Source organism: Amia ocellicauda, chromosome 13, assembly GCF_036373705.1.
Source record: "Amia ocellicauda isolate fAmiCal2 chromosome 13, fAmiCal2.hap1, whole genome shotgun sequence".
NCBI lineage: Eukaryota > Metazoa > Chordata > Actinopteri > Amiiformes > Amiidae > Amia > Amia ocellicauda.
The window spans coordinates 2,538,281-2,554,775 of NC_089862.1; the positions used below are offsets into that span (position 1 = coordinate 2,538,281).

Below are 16,495 nucleotides of genomic sequence, written 5' to 3' on the forward strand. Positions count from 1 at the left end.
GTTAATCAAAGCCACTATGGTGGTCTAAGATCCCATTTCCACTGGCCACATTTAGGTGCACCTCCACGTGGCCGGGATGTAACTGTACAAACTAAACTTTGCTGCCTGCCAGGGACAAGCAGAAGGGGGGTGCCGGGGTGCCCTGAGCCACTGCCCCTTTTTACTCCCCTGCCCTATTTGTCCCAATCGCCCCTTCCCCGATCTGCAACTGGGAACTTGGACCGCACCTCGGTAGCACCCCACCGGAGCACACTTTGCCAGAACCCCTCCACCCCCAACCGCACTTTGCCAGCACCCACTCGGAGGGCACTTCGCCAGCACTCCCCACCCCCCCGGAACGAAGTGCCTCTTCGTTTGTTTCAGCCACTGCCCACATGCAAGGCTGTGCATGTTACTGCTGGCTATGTTTCCACTCATTGTCGTTAGGTACAGCTGTCCTAGGAAGTGAATGCGAGACACGAAAGGTCAAAACGCATTGTAGGACAATCGGCATTCTGGGATTTAGTATTTAAAACTGGAGGCTGAAATACCTTAAACATTAAAGTGCAATAAACTTTGGACTGCAGCGTTTTTACCATATCTAACAGATAGTCTTATAGGTCACCCTGTAAGACTATCAAAAGCAGAAACCGGGACATTTATAAAACAAATTACGTCACTTAAAAATATCAGGGTTGGAAACTAACACTAGTCCGCTAGCCCGAGGCCAGTGAATTTTTGGAGGGACTAACAAAATTATCACTCTCACTAGTCCTTATGGCGAGTGAGGAATTTTGATAATTATTTATGTCAGGAAAAAGACCTCTCGATAAGTGAATGGGTAAACTATTATACAAATTGTTGAGGATATCAGACCGGCCCAGATTCATCTGTGGAAGAAATATAGATCTTTAACCCTCCAAGAACGATTTAGGTGGATCCGCCACAAAAATCAGGCATTAATTACAAAGTATTAATTATCTGAGAAATGATTTGAGATAAAGACATGTGGTTTTTTTAGCTGCGTAGCTGAGATTCTGCTGAAAAGAACCATGTGTGGTTTGTTTACATCGCGTATGTCCTGGTTTTAGAAATTCAATGCGCAAATACAGCACATGGGGCTGGAACTGCCCAGTGGAGAGTATGTTAGTGTGTATGTCATGTTCCATGGAGATCTGCCTTTTACTAGCCAATCACAAAAACCTACATATTTCAATACCTAAGGCTTTGAAGTGCATATTCTAAGTGTCAAAACTGCTCACTATTACTGTGTGGCGTGCAATCAATAATAAACAATCTAATTTCGTTTGAGTATTTTTTAATTATTACATATTTTCCACTCAAATACTACATTATAAGTACATTATACATACATATAACTTTTAGTGCATTCCTAAAAGGTGCTCGTGCTGCTGTTCCATGAAGGACTAGTAAAAATTGCTGGGGACTAGTAGTTTTATGAACCTACTAGTCCTTGGGACTAGCACTAATTTTGCGTTAGTTTCATACCCTGAATATTTGTTAGACAATTAAGTGTTAACTTCAATGTATCTGCTCCCGTTTCATCTAGTTTATTTTTTTTCAGCATTTAAAAAAATAAACATGTATTACTTCTTGCTGTATCATGATCCGATTAACATTGAAAATATAGCTTAACTTAAATATCCTAGATATTTTCCTTTATTATTTCAGACTGCGTTGCATTATAAAATAAAGTGCACGTGTGTTTAAATCTGTCCTTTGTAGCGACTTGGCATATCATTAAATATACAGTGTGAAATATCCAGTCACAGCCTATATATATGTAGTTTCTTAAGAACAACTAATATATATATAGGCTATATAAAAGATGGCTACAACAATCTGGGATCCATAACTTACTCTAACAGTTTTTCACAAATTCAGTATTAACATTGTTTTTCTGTATAATCTACATAATCTTAATCAATGTCGATAAATCAATTAATCCCACATCATTAACATTGTGCGTGGCATCAACTTGTATTTTGTATGGGATTCTTTAAAAAAAAACCTTGTCCTGACACTGTATTTAATGGGCTGTATTAATCGCTAATTTTTCAAGGTAGAGATGTATCTCTGCAGTAGGTAAAGCATCTACGATTACCATTATGCTAGTAGTAGTATACATATAGTTAGTGATCATGAGGGTTTACAAATATAATTAAAATATTTGCTTTTTCATGCAATTGATCACATAAAAACATGCCGGTTTTTAACATTTTCATAGTTTTAAGAGAGTGTAAACAGGGGAAAGCTAAAAACCAGGACATTTAAACTATTTTGAGAGAATTGTCAAGACATAAGAACATAAGAAAGTTTACAAATGAAAGGAGGCCATTTGACCCATCATGCTCATTTGGTGTCCATTCATCACTAAGTGATCCAAGGATACTATCCTGTCTATTTTTAAATGTTCCCAAATTTTCAGCTTCAACCACATCACTGGAGAAGAAGTGTCTCCCGTTTTCCGTTTTGAATACCTTGAAGCCCAATTTCCATTTGTGTCCGTGTGTCCCTGCTGATCTGGTATGATGTGGTCGATGCCTTTCATGATTTTGAAGACTTGAATCAAGTCCCCACTTAGTCTCCTCTGTTCCAGGGTGAAAAGGTTCAGGTCCCTCAGTCTCTCCGAGTAGGACATTCCCTTCAAACCTGGAATAAGTCTGGTTGCTCTCCTCTGAACTGCCTCTAGAGCAGCGATATCTTTCTTGAAGTGCGGTGCCCAGAACTGTACACAGTATTACAGATGAGGTCTAACTAGCGCATTGTACAGTCTTAACATTACTTCCCTTGTTTTAAATTCTATACTTTTGACAAGATACCCTAACATTCTGTTTGCCTTTTTTATTGCTTCCCCACATTGTTTGGATGGAGAAAGTGATGTAGTTCTATTCCTCCCATATTGTAATTATAGTAAGGCTGCAACAAACAACTATTTTGTTAATAGATTAATCTGTCGATTACTACTTCGATTAATCAGATAAAAAATAATTCCAGCATTAAATGCAAGTGTTTTATTAAAGTTTTGAGTTTTAAAGGGCTTTATTGCATAGTGTATATATTAACAGGTGTTTTTACATTTTACATCTCAAAACACAAAGCTGTTTTACTCTTCAGTTTGAAAGGTGCTAAACTCTTTTGATAAATAATGAAAAATAAAGTCAACATTAAATTCAGGCTTTTCTACATCAAATAGCTTCCACGGCAGTCCAATACTGGACTGTGGGTAGATTTTTTTTTCCTGAAATGAGAGACAATATGAGTATGCATAGTAGCACAATATTTAAATTTACATGCACACTGGATGATGCAAATGATCATAACTTGTGTGAAAAGAGATCAACACGAGTGTGTTCATATTCCCTTTCCCACATTGCACACTGTGAAACGAGTTCGATTCGATCTGATTTTATATGCATTAAAAATTAAATCGGACAATGAAACACGAGAGGAAGACGTGGATTGGAAAAGCTTATGATCTGCGTGTCTAACCACGAATAACGATAGGTTGCATATGCAACCGTGGTTATCTGAGAAAATAAGCACTGCCCAAGGGGGAGTGGTTTTCAACACACATGGCTGGAACGCATCGAAGACTTTTGTCTATCAAAGCTGCCATTGGCCCTTGTGCCCGTCACTCAAACAGGACCCTTCCGCTTCCTGTTTGTATAAAAGGTGATGTCTACACAAAGACTTCCTCTTTCTGCCGGGAGCTAGGACTCCCGCATGACCTTGCAACCCTTGGGCAGTGCTTCTTTTCTTAGATAACCACGGTTGCATACGCAATCTATTGTTATCTTTCGAGTTAGAAGCACTGCCCAAGGGGGAGGGGTTACAGTATAACCAAACCGTCACAAGGGAGGAGGCAGCGAGCTGGTAAGAGAGCCTGCCCCGAGGTGTACCTACTAGGAGCCGTACCAACTCTATGATAGAACCACAGGGGCCCCTTGGGGCCACATCTGGGCTGCCCAGACGCGAAGACCGCAGTCACGCTGAACTGGGAAGAAATAAGCAAATGGTGTATCCACGAGCAACAAAAACCTTGTGCCTACGGTGAAGCCTAGTAATAGCGGCCTCCTGCTCTACTAGCAGGGCTAGGAGCAGGGCCAATACCAAGACCACACCATATAAGCACAGGGCGCAATCTCGCACCCAGTGCTCAACATACAGCGGGCTAACCAGACTAGATAGCCACTGCTGGATAGTTACATTATTAATAATGGAACTATATACACAGCGGACCAACAAGAACCAACTCAAATGCCTTCTGCTGGACACAGCAGCAGTGGCCTCCAGCACATCTAGCATAGCTAGGGCAGGGCCACAGACTGCTGGCAAAGGAACTATATACATAGCGAGGCACGTGTGCCCTCACTAACAACAGGAGCTGTTGTCCACGCTCAACTTAATAAGGAGCGGACAAGCTCAACTGTCTATTCCAAAGAACTATATACACTGCGGGGTGCAGGAGCCAGCTCGTGCACCACACGCAGGAAACAGGAGCAAGTTACACAATGCCGACCAGCAGCTAGTGGCAACAGATGCTCTACTGATGTCAATAATTGAACTATATACACAGCGGGCCACAAGAGTAAACCCAAAGCCTACCGCTGAATACAGCAGCAGCGGCCCTCAGCACAGCTAGTATAGCTAGGGCAGGCCCACAGGCTTGCTGACAAAGGAACTATGTACAATGGCAGGGTACTGGTGTAAAAAAAACACATACACCCCCGCCTACAGAATGAACTATATGCAAGTCACAGTGCGGTAGGAAGGGATAACGGTTCTGCGTTGCTTTTCCCAAGCACGCTCAACCGGGGCAGACAGGGATAGAAAAGCCAGGAGCCAGTGCCTGACAGGCTACTGAGGCTCAACTGAAGCCAACACCAGATTCCCAATAGAAGCAACCGGGCCCGTCTTGTTCTTGGTGTGCTCCAAATAGCACCCGAGAGCCTGCACCGGGCACAACAGGTGTAGCTTACTCTCCTCCTCCGAAGAGAAGGGAGGAGCATGGAAAGCCATCAACTAAATATGCCTGTTGATATGGAAAGGAGACAGCACTTTCGGGAGGAACGCAGGATTAGGCCGAAGTGTAACCCTGGAACCATCTCCCGCAAAACAGACACAAGCAGAATTAATGGACAGGGCGTGTAACTCACTCATGCGTTTTTCTGACGTGATTGCCAACAAAAACGCCATCTTCAGTGACACTAATCTTAAAGGGGTCATGAACCGAGAAATCAAAATTTCCTTGATCTTTTGACATACAGTGAGGGAAAAAAGTATTTGATCCCCTGCTGATTTTGTACATTTGCCCACTGACAAAGAAATGATCAGTCTATAATTTTAATAGTAGGTGTATTTTAACAGTGAGAGACAGAATAACAACACAAAAATCCAGAAAAACACATTTCAAAAAAGTTATAAATTGATTTGCATGTTAATGACTGAAATAAGTATTTGATCCTATATCAATCAGCAAGATTTCTGGCTCCCAGGTGTCCTTTAAGAGAGTGCTTCTAATCTCAGCTCTTTACCTGTATAAAAGACACCTGTCCACAGAAGCAATCAATCAATCAGATTCCAAACTCTCCACCATGGCCAAGACCAAAGAGCTGTCCAAGGATGTCAGGGACAAGATTGTAGACCTACACAAGGCTGGAATGGGCCACAAGACCATCGCCAAGCAGCTTGGTGAGAAGGTGACAACAGTTGGTGCGATTATTCGCAAATGGAAGAAACACAAAATAACTGTCAGTCTCCCTCGGTCTGGGGCTCCATGCAAGATCTCACCTCGTGGAGTTTCAATGATCATGAGAATGGTGAGGAATCAGCCCAGAACTACACAGGAGGATCTTGTTAATGATCTCAAGGCAGCTGGGACCATAGTCACCAAGAAAACAATTGGTAACACACTACGCCGTGAAGGACTGAAATCCCGCAGCGCCCGCAAGGTCCCCCTGCTCAAGAAAGCACATGTACAGGCCCGTCTGAAGTTTGCCAATGAACATCTGAATGATTCAGAGGAGAACTGGGTGAAAGTGTTGTGGTCAGATGAGACCAAAATCGAGTTCTTTGGCATCAACTCAACTCGCCGTGTTTGGAGGAGGAGGAGGAATGACCCCAAGAACACCATCCCCACCGTCAAACATGGAGGTGGAAACATTATGCTTTGGGGGTGTTTTTCTGCTAAGGGGACGGGACAACTGCACCGCATCAAAGGGACGAAGGACGGGGCCATGTACCGTCAAATCTTGGGTGAGAACCTCCTTCCCTCAGCCAGGGCATTGAAAATGGGTCGTGGATGGGTATTCCAGCATGACAATGACCCAAAACACACAGCCAAGGAAACAAAGGAGTGGCTCAAGAAGAAGCACATTAAGGTCCTGGACTGGCCTAGCCAGTCTCCAGACCTTAATCCCATAGAAAATCTGTGGAGGGAGCTGAAGGTTCGAGTTGCCAAACATCAGCCTCGAAACCTTAATGACTTGGAGAGGATCTGCAAAGAGGAGTGGGACAAAATCCCTCCTGAGATGTGTGCAAACCTGGTGGCCAACTACAAGAAACGTCTGACCTCTGTGATTGCCAACAAGGGTTTTTCCACTAAGTACGAAGTCGAAGGGGTCAAATAGCTATTTCCCTCATTAACATGCAAATCAATTTATAACTTTTTTGAAATGCGTTTCTCTGGATTTTTTTGTTGTAATTCTGTCTCTCACTGTTAAAATACACCTACCATTAAAATTATAGACTGATCATTTCTTTGTCAGTGGGCAAACGTACAAAATCAGCAGGGGATCAAATACTTTTTTCCGCTAACTGTATAAGAGGTCATTGTACTATAAAAACATCCTGTAAGTTTCAGAACTCAAAACTTTCTCGTTAGTCTAAAAATATCCTATATTGAAGCCAATCTGCAAAAACAACAGGATTTGGAATGTGCCACTTTATTACGTAATAGTGTGGCTAAACCCCGCCTCCACAGAAGAAGATCAATGCCTGCTTCTACAGGCAAACGCAGGTCTATGTAGAAACCAAACGATAAAGATGGCACCGAAGACAACAAGACGCTGTGCATTGCCAAGTTGTGGAAAAACATAGTCTTTGCATTGCCTTCCTTCTGATCCCAACATTAGGAAAGAGTGGATGAATTTTATTTTGAATGAAGTTCCAGACCGCGTCACTAAGAACTTGGTCCTTTGTTCACTTCATTTTAACGCGGATTCGTTTACAAACAAGGCACAATTCGACACAAGATTTTCAGAAAGATTGAAACTAAAAGACGATGTTGTGCCGACTATATTGGATCTGACAGTAATATCGCACCACACAAGTGTAACTGTTTTTATTACGTGGTCACTATTGCTTTGTCTGTTATTACAAATCGTTTGATATGTATTAAGTATTTATGCATTTTTAACCTAAATCACAGCAGCATCCATCTCTGAAGGATGTAGGCTGTCAAATATACATGCAGTTTACAAAACAATTACACACATGTACTGATGGGGGAGTTGAACATTTTTAAATATGCAAAACTGTTAGCCAATCATACCAGTGGGCGTTTACTTCCGAGTCTACAATCCGCCACGCCTATTAAACGGTGTGTTCCGATGAGGGGGGTCAAAACAGGACCGAAAATAGCCTATTATTTCTAAATTATGATGTTTTTTGATGTAAAAATCTTGATAACATGGATAAGTGGACCTCGGAGAACAGTACAAAAAAAAAAAAAAAAGGCAGTTCATGACCCCTTTAAGTCAACTGACTGCAAGGGCTCAAATGGGGCTTTGGAAAGCACGTCCCACACGACATCAAGGCACCACGCAGGCAGAGAAGTAGCGCGGGTAGGCCTCAGCCTGCGCACACCTTTCAGAAACTATGCCGCCTAAAAATTAGAGCCCGAAGGCTCACCATCAATCCTGACATGACATGAGGAGATGGTGGCCAAATAAACATTGAGCATGGACGGGGACTTGCCCTGGTCCAACAGCTCCTGCAGGAATTGCAGAATGACACCTATTTGGCAATTAACTGGGTCATGAGATTTCTCCTGACACCAAGTTTGAAAAGTCCGTCAGCGGTAGGAGTACTGCAACCTCATAGAGGGAGCTCTCACCGACTGAATAGTAGCCACTACTGAGTCTGACAGACCCCAAGCCATCAGGGGATCCCGCTCAGGGGCCAGGCTCAGAGCTTGGAGCAGGCCCGGGTTGGGACGCCACAGTGTGCCCTGCACCTGAGACAGCAAGTCCGCCCGCAGGGGAAGCTGCCAAGGCTCTCCGACCAAGAGGGAGACCAGGTCCGCAAACCACAGTCTCCGGGGCCAGCGAGGCGCTACCAGCAGAACTGTCACTCGTTCCTACCTGATCTTCTCCAGAACCACTGGGAGAAGAGGGAACGGTGGGAATGCGTAGAGGAGACCGCGCAGCCACGTGTGGGCTAGCGCGTCGAACCCCAGAGTCGCTGGCGCAGGTCAGCAGGAGGGCGGGGCTGCTGCCTAGGGGCTGGCCTTCTAGGCCCTGCAGTTTGTCTGCGGGCCTGGCCAAGAGGTGCTAGCGTACACTCGGGCTAGCTGTAGTGACTGCTCTCTCTCCTGAAGGGAGCGTGCCAGCATGCCCTCCACGGACGGTCCAAACGTGAACCCGGACAAGATGGGGGCATCCATCAGCCGAGTCCTGTCTGCATCCGGGACTCGCCTCACCTGGGATAGCCAGAGTTGACGGTGTGCCGCCACAATGGCTGCCAGGGAACGGCCATTCACACGTGCCCCATGGCGCATGACCGTCACTAGGAAGTCTGCCGCCGCAGCCAACTCCCCAGTAGGCTGTGGGGCCCCCGAGGGCCTCGCATTGGGGGCCTCCGCCAGTTGGGCGATGTAGAAGGCCAGCAGGGACTCCGTATTGCGGAGGCAGGCCGCCTGGGCTCCGGCCTCATATGCTCGGCGGAGCATTGCCTCTGTCACCCTGCACTGCCTGTAAGGAAAGGACAGGTCCCTTGGCGTCGCAGAGGGGGGGCAAAGACACCAATGCCTAGATGGTGGAATTCACCCTGGGGAAATCCACCAGCCCTGCTTCCTGCGAACCCTGGGTCCTGGTGTAGACCTCACCTGCCCGTGCTTGGGCGGGGGCCGTCACTGGGTGCTCCCAGGAAGATTGCAGCTCCGCCAGGAGGTCAGGAAGTAGTGGGAGGGCCCATGTGGGCCGCTGCGACCGCTCCCCGGAGGGCGCACCTGGAGGGCGGAGGGGTGGAGGGGCGGGGTGCACTGGCCAGGGAAGCTGGAGGGGCTCCACAGCCCGCTGGGTGACTGCCCAGAACAACCTGCCGCAGCAGGGATGAGATTCTCACCTGTGGGAGGAGGGGGGGGGGGGGAACCACATCCTCCATCAGATCCGCCTCCAGATCAGACCCCCCATGAGGACTGAGGGAGATGACATCATCTCCCCAGGTTGCCTGCTGACTGTCCCTTTCCGCAGAGTGGACAGACAGGCTCTCCTCGGACTTCATAGACACTGCCTGAATGACAGGTGGTGAAGGAGGAGGAGGAGGGGGAGGCCGCTTGGGCCGCCTGCGCAGCCAGTAGGACACAGATCTGGTCCATCCTGGTGTTGAGAGCCAGGATAGCAACATCTCGCCCCCTGTCCACCTAGCGGGACTTGCCGCTGTAAGCGCGTCTCCACTGGCAACACAACACAACACGGTGGGGGAGGGGCACTACATGATGACCACACGCTACTGCACTGGGGCGCTGGATTAAAAAAAAACAGGGAACACTTCTACCAACTTGTGCCATTTCTTTTCTGGCAACAACACAGGAGGTCCCGAGGTGTAACACCAAGCACTGCCGAACAAAGCACTGCACACTGCAAGTGCCGCGCGGGCTGTACAAGCCTAGTTGCACCATGTGTGCCAGGGGGGGTACCGGGGACATTGGGCGCCGCGCTGTTCGGAATCCGGAGGGCTCACGGTACAAAACACAACAGAACCTCTACACGGATGAGTGAGCGCAGCAGAGCTCAATCTAGTAAACTGGAAGAGCAAGACCTCCTACAGCCGCAGGTGCAGGCTGTAGTGCGGGCACAAAGCCGGCGAGGTCTCTTATTACGACAGACCGAGGCTTAGGCCGGGCGGCCGGCCTCGGCTATTACTGCCGCTGTGCTCTCGCTGTGGAGGAAAAAGTCCTGTGGACGAAAACCAACACAGCGAACTAGCCTGAATAATAATAATAATAATAATAATAATAATAATAATAATAATAATAATAATAATAATAATAATATTAAACAACTAGTAGTCGTGTGAAAGCTGAGATGAACCGAGGCGCGGACGGACTTTCCGCAGCGCGGACGGAACAATGTGGCTAATTAAAATAAAATTAAAATAGCACAACACCACACAACTGTAGCGAATCAGTGGAAGAAAAGCACAGTATGTACTGCTAGCCAACCGAAAAATGCAGATTTCTAGTTTGGACAAACACAGAAGGCTCTCTTAGTGTAATATGATATTATTATTATTATTATTATTATTATTAATAATAAAAAGTGCCATGTCACTGACGGACACCTTTTCGGATGTCAAGACTATAAATGACGTGTCACATCCAGTGCCACTGCCTGTACCAGCCGAGTGTCCGCTTCCCCTGTCATCACGACTCCAGTGTGTTTTCTCTTCAGATGCTCATGCATCATTGTCGTGCTCCCGCGACATGCGAGTTCAGCTTTGCACATTTTGCAGCAAACTGTCTTCTTTGCAGTGTTCAGTGTAAAGTGCTCCCATACTTTAGAAGACTTTCACGACTTTCCACTGGTGTAGTTGCAGCCGGCGCCTTCTTCAAAGTTTTTTTTTTTTTTTTTTTTTTTTTAGCAGCTGCGCCCCAGTGGACCCAACTAATCGATGATGAAATTCATTGCCAACGATTTTTAATAATCAACGTAATCGATTTAATCGATTAGTTGTTGCAGCCCTAAATTATAGTGGACATTTTTGTTACCTGCATGTATTACCTTGCACTTGTCCACACTGAATTTCATCTGCCAGGTGTCGGCCCACAACTGAACACTAAGTCCCTCTGAATAACCTGTGCTGCCGAGATTGTATCTGCTGAGCCACCTATTTTAGTATCCCAGAGTCCAGATCATTAATGTAGATTAGAAAAAGCAAAGGCCCTAATACTGACCCCTATGGAACTGCACTAACAACATCACTCCAGTTAGAAGCAACTTTTCTAATCGACGCCCTTTGTTTCCTATACATCAACCAGTTCATAATCCATCTACTTACATTACCCTGAATGCCTACAGCTTCCAATCTGAGGATCAGTCTTTGGTGTGGAACCTTATCAAAAGCTTTTTGAAAATCTAAGTATATCATATCATATGCTTTCACGTGATCTACAGCTGCAGTTGCATGTTCAACAAATTCTAATAAATTAGTAAGACATGATCTGCCTCATCTCTACCCATGTTGACTATCTCCAGCAATGTGGTTTTCATTAAGATGCTCCTCTATTCTCTGTCTAATCATTTTTTCCAACATTTTACAAGTAATGCAGGTGAGACTGATTGGTCTGTAATTTCCTGGCTCAGTTTTGTCCCCTTTCTTGTGGATTGGTATAACATTTTCCGTCTTCCAGTCAGTTGGTACATCCCCTGTTCTAAGTGTCATTTGGAATATTTTAGTTAGCAGCCTATAAATAATTTCCCTAATTTCTTTAAGTACTGTTGGAAATATACCATCTGGCCCAGGTGATTTGTTGTTTTTTAATTCCGCTAGTCCCTTTAGTACCTCCTCCACATCTGGATACTTAATTTAAATCCAGGACGTATGGTCACAATAGTCTTACACACAAACATGAATTTATACCAACAAAAGTGAACATATTTTTCCACGGCACACTGTATTGCAGTCCGATGCAGTCCTTTCTCCAGTAGGATTTTCATGATCTTTTCAAACACTTTTAAATGTCTTACTGCACCAAGCAATTGAACCTGTATAGCACTTTCTGACCATACATTAATAACTGCTCAAATGTAATCTTCTTCCCAAGGTAAACACACATATTCATTCTTGTGAAAAGTTTCTACTGCATCTCTCGCATCGATAGCCTCTGACATTACTGTACTTACAATTTCAAAATGCAGTGGTGTTGCATCTGGCTACATAAGGGAGATAACATTACGTGCCCCAGACCAGTTTGGGACTCAGCTGGTACGATGTATGAAACTGTGCCACCAGAAACTAGTTCAGGCACAGGCGGAGGTGCACCTGGGCCATAGTGGAAACACCCTGGACTCGAACGGCCACACTGAGGTGCACCTAAACGTGGCCAGTGGATACGGGGCATAAGTATACAAAGTCTGAGGTGTTCCTGGTGAGAAAGGCTGTTCTCTATTTCTAACAATTAGAACAATTTCTAACAATCCCTCTGTGCCCTTAATATAACATATCAATAACAGGGAAGGACAACTGCAGGCCTTTAACTATATTGAACTGATTTGGATAAGTCAAATCACCCGTCACTCTCTGGTATTAGGCCTAATTGGTTGCTAACTGAAAGGAAGCCTATATCAGAACCTTGCATGAATCCAGCCCTCAAGGACTAAAGATGCCCACCCTGACATTTCATACTAAAAGGCATACATGGGCACATCCTGTCAAATTAAGTAGTCTAAGATCTTAAAGCTAGATTTGAAAGACCATCAACAACGATAATTACATTTTGATTATTTACCTAGGTTGTTCATAATAGAACACCCACAGAATAACAACAACTTGATAGTTACCTTATTTAACTACGTATGGAAATAATATTTTTAAAATATATATATTTAAAATTACATAGTCAAGGAAGCTCATGAACTTACACAAATCCCAATCAAAAATATACTTAATATTATATACAATATGTAAACTAAGTCAAATATATCGAATAACATTAATTTACTAATAATTTTCTAATAAATTACTAATAATCTGCAATTCTTAATTAGAAAAAAAAAGGTTATTTGCAAAAACAGCAATATTACATATATATTCTGGAGTGTTATTCTAAGGAAAAAGTGTATATAGGTTTAACACAGCGTGGCATAATTTTTGTGAGATTGTACAGATTATGAAATCTTGTGTAAATTGGGGACCCGTTGTAATTGACTTCTGAACACCTAGGGTACAAAGTTTTCAGTAACAAACTATCCTCCGCAATGGTGACTCATATTTTAGACTGTGATAACATTATTTAAAACTGACCGGTTTTGTTACCAGTTGATTTATATTTCTGATCATGCCAAATGAAGGTTGTAATTGGCGTGTTAATGCATTTATTTCGCAATACAGAGCGCATCATTAACCAGTCTGTTCACCAACATCTGAGCTGAAAGACAAGAAACAAGAACTAAAACGTACAGGGAGAAAACGGTGTGAGATGTACAGTAAAGTCATTTGTACTCAATTTAAAAACAGATTTTTAAGTTTTACAGTGACTTGATGATACTAGTGTTCGTAAATCGTATATTGAGGAATAAGCACATGCTCATAAAAAGGTTTACCATCTTACATTAAATAGTCTATTTAGTGAATTCCGTTAGCAACGAATGTTTAATACAACTAATGATCTATTTTTAGCTTAATTCCAGTAAAAGGGAACGAAAAACACGTATCATCTCGACAGCGGTGGTGGCTACTACTGACAGCGAGTGTCACAACCCAGAGGGAAAAGGGCCCTCAAACAGCCTTCAGATGTACATACTGCTTATTGTAAATTACTGGGGTGTTCAATCATTTCCTTTACAATACTAAAACCTCCAAAAATCCGTCTTAGAAATGTTGCCTACTACCCCAGTCATAAGATGTAACGAAGACTAGGTGTATTTTGTTTTCTTTTTTGTTCAAATAGGGTTAGCTACACACTGGTCAACAACCATGTTAGCTACTCTTTAAACAGTAGGTTAAGCATTGGCAATAAATAATCCCCCCTTTCCAGAGTACGGAGTACAGCGTTTGCACTTCAGTTACACTAATAGTTAAGAAATGACAGCGAAAGATTTAGCTGCGCAGTTAAAACAGTAACCACAGTAGGAACAGAAGGCGAGAAACTCCGCCACTCACGCTTGCGCAATTACCGAGCACGACTCTGCTGTTCATTGCTCATCTGACACGAACATACATGCAGCTGTGCCGTTTCCCTCCTATATTTATATAGCCGTTACATGGGTTCCAAACTACCGGACTGGATCGAACTGAAACCGTGGAATAACTCAGATATTGGTACTTACCTCATTCCTTAAAGGGTCAAGCTTGTAGACGGACTGCAGCTGATTTCTCAGCCGCATAGCTATCGCCATTGGTTCCTGCGCCGCCATCTTTGGCACTTTGGCTCATTTCCGGATTAGAATTGTGTTGTCATAACAACCGCAGCAACCTACAAGGAAAATGAGTACAGCACTGAGTTTGAGAAGAGGTGACACTTTGCTTTAAAAAACATATAAGCAGTTCCTTTAACATAATATAAACATTATTACTCAAGAGATAGAAAAAAACAAATCTACACTGACATTTTTATTATAGTTATAATTCCATCATTATAATCAGTAGAAATAGTAGGTAGCCTGGAAATACATAAAATAATTAGCTAATATTAGCCTATTGAAAGAACATGTTATTGTTAAAAGGCTACTGGTACATTTGAGGAAAAATGAATCACCCAAAACGCTTATGTAGTTGTTTTATTTTCTTTGTGTGAATAAGTACTTTCTGTGCTCAGTTCTAAATTAGTATTCTAACCCTTGGGATGTGTGGTCACCCTCCTGTTGCTTCCTAGTCCGTATGTCTGGGTTTGTCTACCTAAAATTGGTAGACCTATAAATTCTTCATTTCCCCAATATCTGCTCAAGTAAATGTGGAAGGATTCCTTTCTCTTGACTTTGTTAATACATTTGAGAATCTTCAGAAAAATAAATACTATGCAACACTATCAAGACTCACTAGTATTCACAACATGAGAGATTATGTGCCATCATGTTGAAGTGCAAAAGTCATTGATATACCCGAACAGATCTATCAAATAACCTTTTGATATCTTTAAACAGGCCACATTGGGCGTTGAAAGCATATATGAAAATGGAAAGAATGTGGACATGGTGTATATGTAGAATATTTAGAAATAACATGTTATGCTCTATTCTGTCATTTATTTATTTGTTTGTTTTTGTTTTCCTTCTTTCCTCTAGACTACATCTGAAGGCCATATCATCTACAGTGGCTCTCAAAGGTATTCACCCCCCTTGGACTTTTCCACATTTAATTGTGTTACAACATGAAATCAGAAAGGATTTAATCAGGAGTTTTTGCCACTGATCAACACAGAAAATGTCCATAATATCGAAATGAAAAATATAATCTGCACATTGTTCTAAATTAATTACAAAAACAAAACAGAAAATAATTTAATGCATAAGTAATCACCCCCTTCAGTCAATATTTGGTAGAGGCACCTTTGACAGAAATTACAGCCATGAGTCTATTTTTGCCCATTCTTCTTTGCAAAATTGCTCAAGCTCCATCAAGTTGGATGGGGACCTTTGGTGAAAAGCAATTTTCACCTCTTTCCACATATTCTTGATTGGATTGAGATCCAGGTTTTGACTGGGCCATTACAGGACATTGACCATTTTGTTTTTAAGCCACTCCAGTGTGGCTTTGGCTGTATGTTTGGGGTCATTGTCTTGCTGGAAGATTAATCTTCTCCCAAGTCCCAGGTCTCTTGCAGATTTCAGCAGTGTTTTTTTCCAGGATTTCTCTGCATCCATTTTGCCCTCTAGCTTTACATGGTTTCCAGGCTCTGAGGCAGAGAAGCATCCCCATAACAGGATGCTGCCTCCACCATGCTTCATGGTAGGGATGGTGTTCTCAGGATGATGTGCAGTGTTAGGTTTGCGCCAAACGTGGCGCTTAGCGTTGAGGCCAAAAAACTCTATTTTGGTCTCATCAGACCATAGAATCTTCCTCCACTTGGCCTCAGAGTCTCTCACATGCCTTCTGGCAAACTCTAGCTGAGATTTTTGTTCTCCCATAAAGGCCACTTTTGTGAAGCACCCGGGCTATTGTAGCAGTATGCACAGTTTCTCCCAGCTCAGCCGTGGAAGACTATAACTCCTTTAGAGTTGCCATTGGCCTTTTGGTGGCCTCTCTGAATAGTGCCCTTCTAGCCCGGATACTCAGAGGACAACCTGATCTAGGCAGATTCACAGTTTTGCCATATTCTCTCAATTTCTTAATAATTGACTTTACTGTGCTTTGGGGGATATTCAGTGCCTTGGAAATGTTCTTATATCCTACCCCTGATTGGTGCTTTTGAAGAACCTTATTCTGAATTTGCATTGAATGTTCCTTCGTCTTCATTATGTAGTTTTTGTTAGAAATTGTACTAACCAAATGTGGAACCTCCCAGAGACAGGTGTATTTAACCTGAAATCATGTGACACATCATAATTGCGGT

General features: G+C 43.4%; 1 protein-coding gene across 2 annotated transcripts in view; it reads right to left on the bottom strand.

Annotated features, from left to right (window-relative positions):
• pcgf1 (polycomb group ring finger 1) overlaps nucleotides 1-14,401 on the bottom strand; it is a 31,518-nt gene extending 17,117 nt beyond the window's left edge. Inside the window, exon 1 of one of the 2 annotated variants that reach the window (XM_066719686.1) lies at nucleotides 14,274-14,401. In XM_066719686.1, the coding sequence (XP_066575783.1) occupies nucleotides 14,274-14,360 (87 nt within the window). In that variant the 5' untranslated portion in view covers nucleotides 14,361-14,401. Of the gene's footprint in view, nucleotides 1-14,106; nucleotides 14,205-14,273 lie in introns of those variants that run through there. The other variant, XM_066719687.1, reaches the window with a different exon arrangement.
• Nucleotides 14,402-16,495: the final 2,094 nt, after the last annotated feature.